Genomic DNA, 16325 nt, shown 5'->3' on the forward strand with positions numbered 1-16325 from the left:
ATCCCGGTGCAGTCGTGAACATGGATTTTACAGAATAACGTTAACGAGGTTGTCACTTAAAACGCGCAATCTGATGGATGGATAAATCAAAAGTAGATATGAGTGGTGCCGTTTTATCTACTACATACTGAAGTATGCATGCATGACACTAATGGTGTTTTCAGCGTCTACATAAACATGAACATCAGCGGAGCTGCTCTGAGAGAAAACCAGTTTTATTTGAGGAAAACCATTGTCAAATAGACTAAACTCAGATCTGCTACAACCCGTCAAAATAAACGTTCAATTTAACTTGAAGTCCTGACAGAAATAAATTAGCATTGTACAATGTACTTAAAAGTTATGACAACAATAATAATATTCTTTATAATAATTAATTTAAACATTATTTTTAAGGAATATCATGTTTGTCCATGTTTTAACTTGCAATACCTCTGTTGTGCAGCACTAATAAAAAATAAAAGTTGTTAAATTTTCATTTGATAATATTTTAAAACATTAATTAAAATGTTAAAGAGTGATATAGATATACATAAAGCTTATGGCTTTATTTTGTAATTTTTTATTTTAATTTTTTTCCTCAGAAGGGAGGCTTACTTTCATTAAAATTACTTCACGTTTGTTGCAATAAAGGATTTGTTCACTCAAATAACTTGTTCTTATTCTTTTAAGAGTCATTGTTACTGATAAGAATTATTGTGTAATATATACCATGAAACCGTGATATTTTCTGAGACGATTATCATACCATGAAAATCTCATACCGTTACAACCCTATGCCAACCCCTCGGAGGACCTCAGAGAATGCCAATGTTGGGGGGGCGGGGGCTACGCCCTTGGTATTAGTTATACCTTATACAGTGGCCTCAAAAAGTATTTGGCATTTTGGACAAGTAAGTCACACTTACAAAATAACAAAGAGGCACTGGCAAACACATGATGCTAGAGCTTTTCTTAGAATGAACTTTTCTGAACAACTTTAATTATTGTTAACCAACTGCTCTGGTCATTTTTTATGGATCTATGACGTCAGTTCTCCTCAAAATCACACAGATGTCCTAGCAGAGTAACCACTGTATAGTTTATTATATTAACAATAAAAAATGTTTCAAGTAGAATTTGACAACCAGAAAGTGCCCAAGACTTTTTATCTTAATTTTCAGCAATATACAGTATATTTATTGTTTCATATTTCAAACTGAATAAAACTTTATGAAATGTTTTGATTGAAATGTTTGCTGGTGCTGTATTTCTTTAAAATAATTCCCACTTGCTTTAATATCTTGTTATATAATGTTTTTGAATTGTTACTATCCAAATTATTGGGAGGGTCACTGTATATCTATATACAGAGACCACTTTGCAAATCTGGGATTTTTTCATATTTAACCCTGGAAATAATAATAAAAAAAAAAAACGTTTTGAAAATACAGAGCATGATGTAAAATGAAGAAAACATATTTAATATTCTGGACTATTTCTAGGTGAAATATCAAATAATTACATTTATGACACTGATCATGTGAATCCTTTGCACAAACGATCATATGTTCCTCCATTAAAGAATAAGATGCTCTTGGTTCATCTCAAATCATGATCATTAGGTTTCACACAAAGAGTTCATGCAGCTTGAATGCTGCAGTTATTAAAGCAAACAAAATACATTCTGCAATGTAACTTTTTGCAATTTAATTTCTTGTTATAATTTAAAATGCACAATGTTGAATTAAATTAGAAAAGAATGCAAAATAGAAGCATTTTAATTACTTCAGGCCCTCAATGTATACATACAGTTTAAACCATCACCTTCTGTGTTTCACCTGCTGAGTGAGAGCATATGTGCAGTCGACACTTTTCTCCCAAATATGCTGATTAAAGTGAATTTCATCAATTCAGTTTCACAGCAGTGCAGACCCCTCCTCTCCAACTGAGTCACACACACATACACATCGTCACACTGCCGCAGTGCTAATCGCCATGCCAACAGACATAACCACCCACCCACCCATGTGCACATATAAGTGTGCACTCGTACAGAGACAGCAGTCTAAGGTGTGTTTTTGGACACAGTGGGTGTATCTATGAGTGAGTTTTGCAGACTGTGAGACAAACATAGTTTTTTCTAATCCTCATGTCACATGTGCTCGTCTTTTCCGAATAAGCCTGCCAATCATAAACACACACACTGTGGTTGATGCAAAGATAAATCTGATAGCATGTGGTGATGTGTTTTCATTTTGGAGCTTACACAGAGTGAGTCTGCAACTACGAGAGCTGTGGAAGTTTGTGTCATAATGTGCATGTTGTGTCTGTGTTAAATCAGATGGTCTAGACTGAGCTCTGTGGTCTCGGAGAGGTAAAAGCACCTAAATTGAACACTGAAAGGATACTGAGTGTTACTGCAGAGACAGAGAGAAGGAGAGAGAGAGAGAGAGGGAGTACTGCAATGCAGACATCAGCAGTGCCTAATATGGCAGTGACCAAAAGGTCCATTACTCCACCTCATCCACCCTACAACACCCTTAACTGAAGTGCACAATGCAGCTTACACACAGCACAGTTTGCATTACCAGTTCAATACCAGCAGATTCATGTTATCACTGCCTTAAAGGGATAGTTTACCTAAAAATGAAAATTCTGTCATCATTTACACACCCTCATGTCGTTCCAAACCCGTAGGACTTTTGTTCATCTCCGGAACACAAATTAAGATATTTTTATGAAGAGCTTTCTCATTTTTATGAGAGCTTTCTGACCCTGCATAGAAATCAATGCAACTTACATGTTCAAGGCCCAGAAAGGTAGTAAGGACATTGTTAAAATAGTCCATGTGACTTCAGTGGTTCAACGTTAATTTTATGAAGCTACACGAATACTTTTTGTGCACAAAGAATACAAAAATAAAAACTTTATTCAACAATTTCTTCACTTCCGTGACAGTCTTTGAAACGCAATCACAGGAGTATCACGACACATGTGTGTGGTGATGCTGATGCAGGAGCCGGCATTCTGACGTAGAACCCAGATGCGCTGCACCTTGTTTACAAGCATTCTCATATTCTCATAGTTTCATAAAATTATGGTTGAACCACTGATGTCACATGGACTTATTTTAACGATGTCGGACTCGTTACTATCTTTCTGGGCCTTGAACGCGGTAATTACATTGCTGTCTATGCAGGGTCACAAAGCAATCAGATTTCATCAAAAATATCTTAATATTGTGACGAGTCGGCTGCCATCATCACCACCCCGTCCCGTATTCGCCGCCCTTCACCAGGTTCCCGACGGGAGTGGGTGTGTGAGAGAGGAGGGGCGCTGAAACAGCCAGGGCCGTTTAAATGCCGAGCGCGCCTCTCCTCGGGAGACCGGTCTCTTCCCCGTGCATGCACGCTGGTGTCCTCGCAGGTCCAGGAAGGGAGCGTCGAGTAGGAAGACCCGAGAGGGGAGCGCGTGCGGCCACCGGACTCCGCCCCTTCCCTGGACCCTTCCTTTCTGAACACTGCCCTCCTTCACGTACCGCAGCACGGCGAGGACACCAGATCCCCTGTTTATTTTGGACACTTTTTTCCCCTTGGACACTATTTTGATTATTATTGTTTAATAAAAACCTCTCCGAGGCCTGACGCCCACTGTGTCTGTCGTTTGCTCCTCGCGCCACAATATGTATTCTGAAGATGAACAAAGGTCTTAAGGGTTTGGAACAACATGAGGGTGAGTAATTAATAATAGAATTTTAATTTTTGGGTGAACTATCCCTTTAAATTATGACAGCAACAGCAAGGAAAACCTCAAAATTATAGCCACACCAAAAAATTCCTATAATTTTCTCACTTGTTCTACAAAAATCACTATGAAGGCATTACATCAGACTTATGAAAGCTTCAGTCAATAGTAAGGATACACTGACATTAAAATTCTGGTTGATAACAATAAGCCAATTAATATGGCTGATTACAAATATTTTATCTAAATAATTAAATAAAAAAATAAAAAGCAAAGCATTTAAATCAATAATTTTAAAATCTACAAGTAAATTTAGGCATCACAACATCAATTATATTTAATACCAATAAAAATAAAAATTATGGTTAATACCATTAATAATTAATAAAATTCCATGCTATTTTGGCTAAATAATTAATAATAATTAATAATTACATAATCAAAACATAAAATGCTAAAAACAAAAAAACTATTATTTTAAATTAATTTAGAAATCACAGCATTATAATGCACAGTACGAAACATTTATATTAATTTTGAGAATTGCTAAATATTACATTTAACAATGTTATTAAATGAGTGGTGTTTTTAAAGATTAACTTTAAGTGAGCAACCTGGAGAAATAAGAAAAATAAAAGTTTGATGGTTTAATGTTTGAAAATAAAGAATTTAAGAGAGCCATTAATATTATTATTGTAATTTTACATTTTTCCTAAACAGCTGATTTTTTTAAATTTTACAGTGAAATACTGCAATAGTAATGTTTCTTATTTTACGTAAAGGGGGGGTACAATGCTGTTTCATGCATTCAGAGTTGTTTACACTGTTAAAGAGTTGCATTCTCATGCTAAGCATGGACAGTTTCAAAAAACAATTTGGACGTATAACAGAGTATTTCTGTGCCAAAAATCTCACTTCCGGGTTAGGACAAGTTTCAGAGGGTTTTTTTTCGATCGTCGTTCTTGATGACGTAAACGACGGTGGAACTCCTTATATGGGCATTACTCCCGGAAGAACGCGCACGTGCACACATCGTCACCCTTTAGCTCCGCCCACACGGCACGCCTCCAGGACCTCGGCTTTTTCCGGAGAGAATCGTAAAGCTGTATCTTTCTTTTATTAATATGATAAAACTAAAGACTTTTTGGCGATATGAAGGATGCAGTACTACTCTATAGGTACTCAAGATTAACATGAGATTGGGTGAAACTGTGTGTTAGGTCCCCTTTAATATTTTATTATTATTATTATTATTATTATTGATATAACTCAACATTTTTGGCCAAATTGTGCAACCCTACAAACAAGCATTTAATTTTTTTTACTTTTTTTAAATCATAATTTTCATCAGAAAAAAAAAAATTCACAATTACATTTTTCCCCAAATTGCACAGCCATAGTGCCCATATTGTGCACATATTACTATGAAGTAATATTACTGTTACTATGAAGGCATTGCAACAGTCTTTTGAAATTTGCAGGGTCATGTCACTATTAAAATAAATCTTACACTCTAAATCTGAATGTATGTCAGTTTTGCAACAGACAAAAATGAAGGTGTAGTGTCAAATGACTTGCCATCTGTATGGGGGTCTTGCACAGGTCTCTCTCAGTCACAAGTCTCTCCTGGTCAGTGACGTAGAGGCCTTTCTGAGCGAGGGCTTGGATGACGGCATTGTGACCCAGCAGAGGTTTAGCCGCGTCGCTCCTGAGGATCAGACTCCCAGCACGGCAATACAACTCCGCAGAAAGCAGCAGAGACACAACGGGTGGCTTCACATGCTCCTGATCATACTGGTCTCTGTAGAATGGATCCTCCAACTCCACCGGTATACAGTCTAAACAGAGAACGACAGGGATTGTGATTGAATGCACAATTTTGGAAGCTAAAAAGGGATTATTCAGATGGTCAGGTGAGGTGGGTAAAACATAAAAAAACAGTACTATATTCATTTCTTTAGGTGAAAAAAGAACTTAATGTGCCTTTAAAGCTGATTCAAGCCAATGCTTGGTCAAACAGACTGATGTGAGGACAAAGAGTGGACCCTGAAGAGAGAGACACACTGTTTTCAGACTAATCCCATTATGACTCCTGCTTAATCTGATGATCTTCAGAATAGCACCATAGACTCAAACACACAAACAGACAGGTACAGGCATGCATGACTTGAGTCACACACACATACAGATTGCAGTCACTGGGAAGCAAACACAATTGCACACAAACACAAGTAAACACCCAGGTACAGGCCTGAAAAAAATGAGTCACGAGCACTTGCCCAAAAAAACAAAGCAGTCGTGATGCACACAAACAGAAATTAACAGCATCAGGATGACAACATCTGCAGACTGACAATTCAGCTCTGTTTCTGACGCTGAAGTGTGACTGCAGATGTCTGAGTTTAGAAGGCCAAGGAAATTCCTGGCATCCCATAATGCTTCAGTGTGAGTCAGACTACAGGCGATGTAGATTCCTGCTCTTCCCGGGTCATTTCCTTTCAGTATGTCTTTGTGTGTGTGTGTGTGTGTGTGTGTGTGTGTGAGTTCATTTTCAGCAGGAGATATGTGTCTTAAAGGCGCAGTCCAGTTCCTGCTGTTCTTGCTTAAAAATAAAACATTACAAATAAAAATCATAAAAATGAAATGTTTACTAATTATACAAATTAAATAAGTTAATTAAGATAAGTAAATCAAACAAATAAATAAAGAGAGAAGAAATGTTTTTAATTTTAAAAATAATTACAAATTAAATAATAATTAAACATTAAAAAGAAATAAAATAAAAAATTATATGAAACTGTAATTGTATTAAAGAGGTCATTGGATGCCAATTTTCTACAAGTTGATGATTCTTTAGGGTCTTAATGAAAAGTCCATAACATAATTTGATTAAAATTTCTCAATGGTAGTGTAAAAAACACCTTTTTTACCCTGTCAAAATCAGCTCTGTTTTTAGCAAGCCATTCTATTCCATATTGCTTTAAATGCTAATGAGTAGTGATCGACCAATATTGATTTTTTATAACGATACCAGTTATTTGCATGATTACGTGCCCGATAACCGATATTTATTTACTGTTATAAAGTAAATAAATGACTGAGTGAAGTTAGAACATACTTCACTTTGGTTTTTCCTCTTTTCAGTCATCTTTTTTTTTTTATTTGTTGCAAATTAGCAGTCTTTCATGTTAAATTTAATCTTCATATTACAACAATAAAAAAACATTTTATTTATAAAAAGCATCAGCAGCAACAACACTAATATTAACAATAAGCAAAATAAATGTAGAATGTCTAATATTTTCAAATGGACAAAATAAATAAAGGACAGGAGTCATATCAACTTAATTTTTAACTACAGTTTTAGTAGGTTTATAAGCTGTTTAATAGGCCTATAGAGTCAAGAATAATTCGCTGGATAATGATAATTCACTGAATAATATTCTTTGGAATATTGGTATATAACAAACAAAACATTGTATTTTATTGCATTTCTCAACTGGAATGTTATATCAGAATTATTAATAATGTTTTTGTCCTTCTAGATTATGAAATGCCTGCTGACAGCGTGGTTTATCTATGCATTTACACAGAACTATACTCAAACTGCAATCGCTCGCGGAGATAATAAATAATTAATTTCCATAGAGTTGTATTTATTTAGATGTTTATTAGCGAAATAATGGTTATATAGTAAATGTTACTACAATTTAGGGTGTTTTAAACAAGTGAATCTTGTTAAAAGTTGCATGCGGAGACCGTGCTGGAGCATTTCCTGAGCATCAACCCGTTGAGTGAACAGCAATATGAAGCGGCTTCATGAGACTAAAGATGAGCATAGACAACAGAGAAAGAATTAAATTCAGCGCTTTTATTTCCAACATGTGCTCATTCATGGCTGCGTATTATTTAATTCAGGCAAAGTTACGTCTTTATTGGGACAGGACTTGACGGATTATTCTACATGACTCCATCAGTTGTTCTCTATTTCTTAGAGCCAAGCTGCATAAACTACATAACAGGCATTTATGTAATGCATCTAATTTGTGCATTAATGGCTGTTAAACAAAGTTTACTAACTATAGCAATTCAAGTACCTGCACACCGTTGTTTTTGTCTCGTCTCCCCTCAGACGCGCAGCAGTGGCAATCCTGCGCGCATTTATCAGTGAATCCGATATTACAAAACCGATATCCGATTATGGTAAAATGCTTAAATATTGGGAAAATATCGGTAAATCGATATATCGGTCGATCTCTACAAATGAGCTCTGCTGAACCCGCCCCTCTCTTCCATGAAGTGACGAGCAGACTTTAAACTACAGCCGCGAATCTGGCTAACTAGCATATATTAGGAAAGGCGATTTGCAAAGATTCATAAAAAACCCTTATACTCACTTCTTCTGTATGAAGCTGAATCACGAATGATTCGCACGAACATACAAATTTAGGCAGATCGGGGATTGGCGCATTCCCTTCAAAATGAAAGTAACGTTAATCCTCTGCGTCTTCAGCGGCTCAGATGTCGGGAGGTAATGAGGACTGCTATGTTCATTATTACATCCAACAACAAAGCACCTCAATCGCTTAGTCAGAGACGTTATTGTCTTACCCTGCACCGGAGTCGACACAATGGCGGACAGCTCTCAGCTCACTCAGGGTGGGTCTAAGGTAAGACGGCCTTGTCAATCAACTATCGTGGGAGGGGCCTGTGCAGAACTACATCATTCTGACATGAACCTCAGAACAACCTGATTTGAGAAAGTGGACTTTAAGGGATTTTAATAAAACCACTGGGTGGATTTTTATCATTATAGGATGGATGTGTACACACACTTCCAGCACACATTTATGTACAAACAACTTATGTACAAAAAAACAGTCATTTGGTTGATGGATGACTAGTTGACCATCAGTATCCATCCCTATTAAACACTTATTTCCAACATTAGCATTAACTTATAACAGCTGGCGACAGTCTTTATTAGTATTTTTAATATTTACAGAAACATCAGAAAACTCTTAAAAACATTCCCCTTAACCTTTATGAAAAGCTGCTGCGTCAATGGAAACCCTTTCTCTGCCAGTCTCCGCCAGTCCAGAGCCAGAAGCAAAAAAACACACACACACACACTTCTGTTAAGCTCACAGTTTTTCCTGAACATGCTCATAAAGAGCTGCCTGGTTATGGAAGGGTTTTCCCCCCACGTTTCATCCCAGCTAGATGGAGGACAGAGGCAGGAAGCGGCTCTCGAAGGCATGACAAACACAAGGAGGAAATGAGGGGTCAGAAAGAGAAAAACCTGAGGCAGCAAGTCACCACGACTCACAAAAGCCTTTCAAAAGTTCAACTCTGCCCTTTGTGAGTTTAAATGTTACTGTAAGGAAACATAACTCTGTTCTTTTATAAAATGATCTTAAGGTCAATTATCAAGCTTTTTACAGCAGATAATATACTACATTCTACAGAATTTTGAAGATATTCTTAGCATATGCTTATAATAATCAAGTATAATTACATCGAACAACTTGTTTGTTAAGGCCAGCATGAAATGTCAATTGCAATCCTCTTTTCTTTCTTTCTGTGAAACATGCTCTGTCTCAAGCAATTAAAAAAAGAAGTAGAACAGGATTGATTTTGTCCATCATTAACTAACTGGATTGTTGTTGTATGTCAGTTGCAAACTGGTTGGGTCTGTCATGATTAATTCAATTTGTTCCAAACCCTTCCAGGCTTTTTTTCTTCAAAAAGATGCCAAAAGCATCATAAAAGTGGCCCTTACTACTTGTGCACAATATTTCAAGTTATTTGAAGCCATATAATCACTTTTAAAATCAGGCAGAAATTTAAGTCAGAATTCCCAAACAACCTTCCTTATCATCTTATGAAACAAATAATGTAATAATTTTCATACTCGCACTATGGGTCGCTCATAACATAACATAAGGACATTTTTGGTCCTTAATAATAGTTTACAGTGAGACTAACAATGCACATAGTCACATGTGAACGTCACACACTCCCAGCGCTCCTCAGTGATGTAACAGAAACGAATGCTCTCTGTTGTGATATGTGCAGTATGCCACAGATGTTAGGCTGGAGGGGAAGACAGGACATGGACAATGTCGTTATGAGGGCCTACTAGCACTCAAAACAGCTGTTTGTGGCCTTTTTCATTTCCGAGGAAAGTATCTGGATGGACGGACATCCACCACACTCTATTTTCAATCTAAGGATGCCTTGCAATGGTGGGGCTTGTTTTCCTGTGTTTGTTTCTCATCACAGTACTTTGATGTCTGCCCTGAGGACCATATTCATGCACCATGGTATTTAACACAGTACTACCATGCAATATGTTGAGAAAAACACATGATCATAAAGGCAAACGTCAAAAATACATGTTACTTTATGTATAATCCCTTGTGAAAAATAAGTATACTTATGCATCCTTTATTTAAAACAATTATATAGGTTAAAAGAAAACAGTACACTCAAGTACGAATGAATGTAATATTATTGGACACTTAATTGTATGTTATTTGCAGTTAAATTAAGATATATTATTAAATTCTATTAAGTGCAATCAGTTGAACTTAAGAGTGTTTTTGTGACCCACTTACAGCAAGACTTACAGTAAGTACATCTTTATTTATAATTGTATAATTGTCTTTGAAATACGGTTACTGCACAATACTGACAAGCATTAATAGCAACTAAATTATACTTTATTGGCATTTCTGAAACTTGCACGTCAAATTCAAATGGACTTTTAATGTAATATTAAATAGCACAACAGTTAGTAATTAAATTTACTCTTTAGAAGCACAATGAAAGATTATTAAATCATGTACTTTAAATGAAAACTTTTAATCTGAAATTAAACTGCTCTCTTCAAGTATGTAAAGAAACAGTAATGCAAATATTTTCTTAAAAGTACATTAAAGTGGAACTTACATTATCTGCAAGTACAGTTAAAAAAATACTCTAATACATTCAATACAATTAAGCACACTTCTTCTCTTCTTTCACAAGAGGTGTAATGTCCAAAAATGATGATATTAAGTACAATAGTAGTTTTTGTTAATGCCACTAACAGAACTGACTCAAATGTAGGTGATTCAGAGACATCTGCAGTAGGGATCAGAGTAAATCCATGCTTTATCAACCACATTAGAGTTCATGTACCAGCAACTCCAATGAGAACAGCAGACTTTTTACAGACACACACACACTTCTGCCAGGAGCCGTCTTCATCTTGGCGCTGTTGCGTTGCACTCCACAGACGTTTCTGTTGTGGGCCAGGCCGCTCTAGCAATAAAAGCCACACTGCTAAAACCATGCAAGTTTGATAGTCTGTGTTTATGTTTATTCCAGCATCCTCCATGTGGAGCTATTCTGAAAAATTAAATCCTAATACTGTGTGCAGAAGTGGGGAATCTGCTTTGAGCATTCATTACGGACTGTGGGGACGGACTCAGAGCCATAAACCAGACTGCGGCCTCTCATGAATCTATGTAGGGATCTAGGCTAATGGTTTCTGCAGACATGGCAACAGTTACCACCATGTAGACTTTTTTGTGAAATGGTTTGTAACCTCCTTCTCATGAGACACATATGCACTTAAAATACCTTAGAAATGGCAGAACGTATGTTTAGCTCTCCTAGGAGAACAACACATTTGTTATCTTCTCATAATTGAACAAATTGGTGTTTTTTCCATTAACAAAATCCCTCCAATAAACTCTCATGATGCTAAATTTAAAAATATGCCCACTGCATTTCTAAATTCTGGTATGGGAAATGATGACACACTTTTACTCCAGCCCATATTTCTCTAAGTAGGTCTATTTTCAACATGAAAGCATGCTTTGAAGTCTTGTCATCAAAAAGGCAACTAAACATGTCCCCTGTCACTGCATAGGAAAAACTATACAGTTGATTGAATACATGGTGAGCAACAGCAAGGTGTCACACTGTATGGGGTAACATGTCACAATGAAAACTGCCATTAAACAGGGTTTTCAGCTAAATCTAAACAGTAACAAAACAAAATTCATGAAAAGTATATTAAACCAGGGGCTTTAAATTTTTTTAAATGCCACAGACCCCCAAATATGATCATCCTCATGCAAAGGACCCCATCCTACAAACAGAGTTTGTATAAAAACCCAATTTATACTGAAACATTAATATTACAAATATGTATTTAATATTAATTTGACAATATTTGCTTTCTCTAAAGTTCCATTATTACTCTTTTACAATGCTGTTATTGTACTTTATTTATTTCCCTATTTGTTTACTTATTTTAACCTAATTATTTATATTTATTATGTTTTAATCTGTTTGCTTATTCATTCATTTAAACCTAATTTTGGATTATTTAATTTATTACTTATTTTTAATTTCTGAATATTTTTATTAGTATTATTTACACTCATTTCTCGCTTCTCATATCATTTCCACGTACCCACTTGCGGCCCCCTGGGGTCCCCGGACCCCAGTTTGATAAAGCCTATATTAAACCACTGAGATACAGTATAGCCACTGTGACAACTTGCCCCAGCTCTCAAAATCCAGATTTTTCAAAACGTTAAGCACCACCTACCAGATCCAAAGGCTTTGGCGATGAGCCACGTCAAACTGCACGATGTCTTGGCCCTGGTGAAGTCATAGTGATCAACAGATTTGATCGTGGGCACGATGAACGTCCTCTTGCTCTCCTTGATCTCTGCGGCATCACCCATCTTGACATCTGCGCGTGGCTGCATCGCGTCCCGCGGGACTATGCGATCAGAGCGGCGGACGGCATTCCCATGCTTTAGTGCGATGTGAAATATAACGGAGCTCGCGTCTAGTCCAATAACCCTGCTCTCATATATTGATTATATACAGGAAAAACAATCCTAACGGTATCAATATCCAACAATCAATTCCAGGCTACTGCAATAGTTCTCACCCGTTTTCCGGCATTATATCCTCAAGTTGGTGTAGATGACAAAAATCAATATTTCATAGGTGACACGAGCGCCATGATGAGGGATGCCAAGTTCAATGGCGAGGAGAGGCGATCGACGAGTTCACTGTTTTGTGTCATGATTTGTCGTCTTCGTTAACTTTTGTAACTGTCCTTCCTAAAATCTCTCCCTCTCTCTGCGGTCCGCCTGCAGCACTGGCCTGGAATAAAAGGAGAGAGATGAGTGCGCATGCGCGAAACGCCCAGACGCAGAGCACTGCTGAGGCAGATTCACGGAGCTGTCAAATAAAAACAACTCATCTGCACTACATTATGTGTTACACATCTGTGCTTTCAGTTCTCTAAATATGTTAATGTTTTTGTAGGCTCAATTTTTTTTTTTTACTATATATTGTTGATCAAATTGTTTGGGATTAACTTGCTGTAAATGTTAAAGTAGTGACTTGAGGTAAATTTAAACAATGATGAATAATGGCTTAATTTACCCGAATTCACTCCTGTACCTTTATCTGACAATTAAACCCTCATTCTTACCAAACACGGTTTTTTTTTTTTTTTTTTTTGCAACTTAAAAAATATGTTTTTCTTAAAATAAAATAGCATAATTTCCTCCTTAATAATTAGGGATCAAATGTACAATTTCATGTGATATTTTTTTTTAAATAAAATATTTAATGATAACTCATTGCCCTCACTGAGATCAGATCACAACTTGTGATATATATATATATATATGAAATTATATAATTATATACACACTATATATTAGCATTATAGTGTGTATATAATTATATTCTTTATAATTATATTATAATTAGTGCTGTCAAATGATTAATCGTGATTAATCGCATCTAAAATAAAAGTTTTTGTTTACATAATATATGTGTGTATACTGTGTATATTTATTATGTGTATATATATATATATATATAAATACAAACACATGCATGCATATATTTAGGCAAAATATGTTATGTTTATATATTAAATATATTTATACATAATATAAAATATAAGAATATAAATATATATAAATATTTACTGTATGTGTGTGTATTTATATACACATAATAAATATACACAGTACACAATCGCGATTAATCTTTTGACAGCACTAATTTATAATATATTGATATTTTACATTATATTTTAATTTAAAATATAATGTAAAATATTAATATATTATAATTATAATTAGTAAAATATATAGTAAATGTAGACGGGGTTCATTTACTTTTGCCACTATCAACAGATATTTGTGAAAATGTTTTAAAAAATCCCTATATTTAAACATTATTAGCAAGGTATTCATTACAGCAAACACTACAATTGTCAATATTTATAAATATTCATGGTTTGTTTTATCTTATGGTTTTGACACTGAGCAACAGGAAAGGAAGGAGATTGCACCCAAACATAGATGAATACTATGTGAATCAGATTAATCTATTAATAAAATATTTTTTTTCCCTGAATGTTGGCATGTTCAGTCAATAGAATAATAAATACATGATATTCTCATCTTTTGAGACTAATGAGGTGGGGTTGTAACTCTGACACTGAAACAGTAAATTAGTGAGAAGAGTCTTAAGTGTGAGGTGTTGAGGCAGATGTGAGTCCTCAGATTGTGTTACTCAGCAGCAGGAGTCATGGATCAGATCTGTCAGACAGGAAGGGGTGTGACCACTGCTGTGGCCAAGGCCTCTGACTATCAGCTCCGGAGAATAGCTGTAATTACTGCCCTCTACCCACATACACAACCCTTTCATCAAGCACACACACACACACACACAACCCTTTCATGTGAGAGAGAGCGAGGCTTCTAGTTCTCAAGCACAAATGGAAGTCATTTACTGAACTCCAACCAATATGAGAGAGAGAGAGAGAGAGAGAGAGAGACAGAGAGAGAGAGAGAGAGAGAGACAGAGACAGAGAGACAGAGAGACAGAGAGAGAGAGAGAGAGTTCCACCCAGATGTGACTGAAATCTCTCCTGCTAATTTTAGCAGCTGGCTTCTGTTACTCTCTGCTAAAGCTTCTGACCCTGTTTGAATTACATCACACTGTGAAGTCATTCTATTGAATCAGATGGTGAAGAACAGTTTAACTTTAAAAAGTTAAATGATTATTAATACATTTAATCTCCCTATACTCATGCTCACCTGTTTGTGCTTTTCCATTTGACTGCAGAAATAATCTATGCCAACGGTGCGCACACACTGCTCAGCGTTATTTGGGATGGATGGGAGCTTGTAGGCTTACTGCATTTTTATAGCTTGTAAAACTTCAAGCCTTTAGTTTAAGGTACTATTGTGTACCATTTAGGAGTAAACAAAAAATGTAGATGCACCTTTAGCTTTTGTACCTTTAGTTTAATGTACCACCCAAATTACAGCTTTGTACTTTTTAGAGGGTTTTAGAGTGTATATACATAAAAAAAATCACTAATGAAAACTGATGAAATAACTAATGCTGAAGATCCACCCAGTAATAGAAATAATACGACTTTGACTGCTCATAAGTGGCAGACATTTCTTGAACTTGGAATATATATATATATATATATATATATATATATATATATATATATATATAAGAAAAATCTAAAAATACATAAAGAATAAAATGCATAGTAATAAACACATGCATATTAAATAAATAAATAAAACCTTTAGATTGAAATTCGCTTTTTATTGCTTTACATGACAACAGCTCGCGGTCAAGATGCGTTGTTGTATTTCTACCACAAGATGGTAGCATTCATTTTTCATTCATTCTCTTTTTATTTACTTTCATTATTCTTTTTAGACTACTGCATTAGAGAATATACTTGACGCTGTATAGAGAGAGAGAGAGAGAGAGAGAGAGAGAGAGAGAGAAAGAGACATTTGAAAATATAAACTTTGTTAAAATTTATATTGACTATATAATTACTGATCAAGTGGTTTGTGTTAATTTTCTGAAAAAAGTCAAATAATCCAGCCATCTGATATTATAAAAATTATAGGAAAAAATCTGGATAACATTACTCTATCAAGTCTCTTCTTTTTTGCCTTATTGTATATAAATGATGGTGGAGCACATGAGTAAAACGAGCCAGTCTCTCATAAACATTCAGGAATGTGTTATGATTGCGAACATCAGAGACTTTGATTATTCACATGACGTTCAATTCAAAGTGTGTGCCATTATCATGCTAAACACTATCAGCCTCATCCAACCCCCCAAAACCACACACACACACACACACACAATGTGCTGCATATTTCATACAAAGATGCCTTCACGCAAACACAACACAGGCTGTGTGTTTTCCAGTGCATCTATTCACTGACCCCCACCCCGGCAGGCCCTACACCCACCCATACACAGATGAGCCCCATCGGTCATGATGCAGCTCACAAAAGGACAGTTCAGGCCATTGCTCATGTCTGTATGTCTATGTATGCAGTGCAGTGTGTGCTCTTTGCTCCAAGCTGCCAAACTGCTTCCAGATACGACCCAGCTGACGTCAGCGTTATCGCAGATACTTCCATAGTATGTAGCTGTACGTTTCTATAAACCCTGTTAACATTCACAACAGAGAACCGTTTCATTTGAAGCATTTGAGAAAAGCTGTTATT

At 35.8% G+C, this 16325-nt stretch overlaps 1 protein-coding gene across 1 annotated transcript in view; it reads right to left on the bottom strand.

Moving 5' to 3' along the window:
* LOC306845606 (calmodulin-regulated spectrin-associated protein 2-like) overlaps positions 1-12910 on the bottom strand; it is a 55786-nt gene extending 42876 nt beyond the window's left edge. Inside the window, exons 1-2 of the mRNA XM_079378505.1 lie at positions 12335-12910; positions 5305-5564 (exon numbers count right to left, since the gene is read on the bottom strand). Coding sequence (XP_079234631.1) covers positions 5305-5564; positions 12335-12497 — 423 coding nt within the window. The 5' untranslated portion in view covers positions 12498-12910. The remainder of the gene's footprint in view (positions 1-5304; positions 5565-12334) is intronic.
* Between the last annotated feature and the right edge of the window lie 3415 nt (positions 12911-16325).

This window comes from Barbus barbus (genome assembly GCF_936440315.1).
Source record: "Barbus barbus genome assembly, chromosome: 26".
NCBI classification, from domain to species: domain Eukaryota; kingdom Metazoa; phylum Chordata; class Actinopteri; order Cypriniformes; family Cyprinidae; genus Barbus; species Barbus barbus.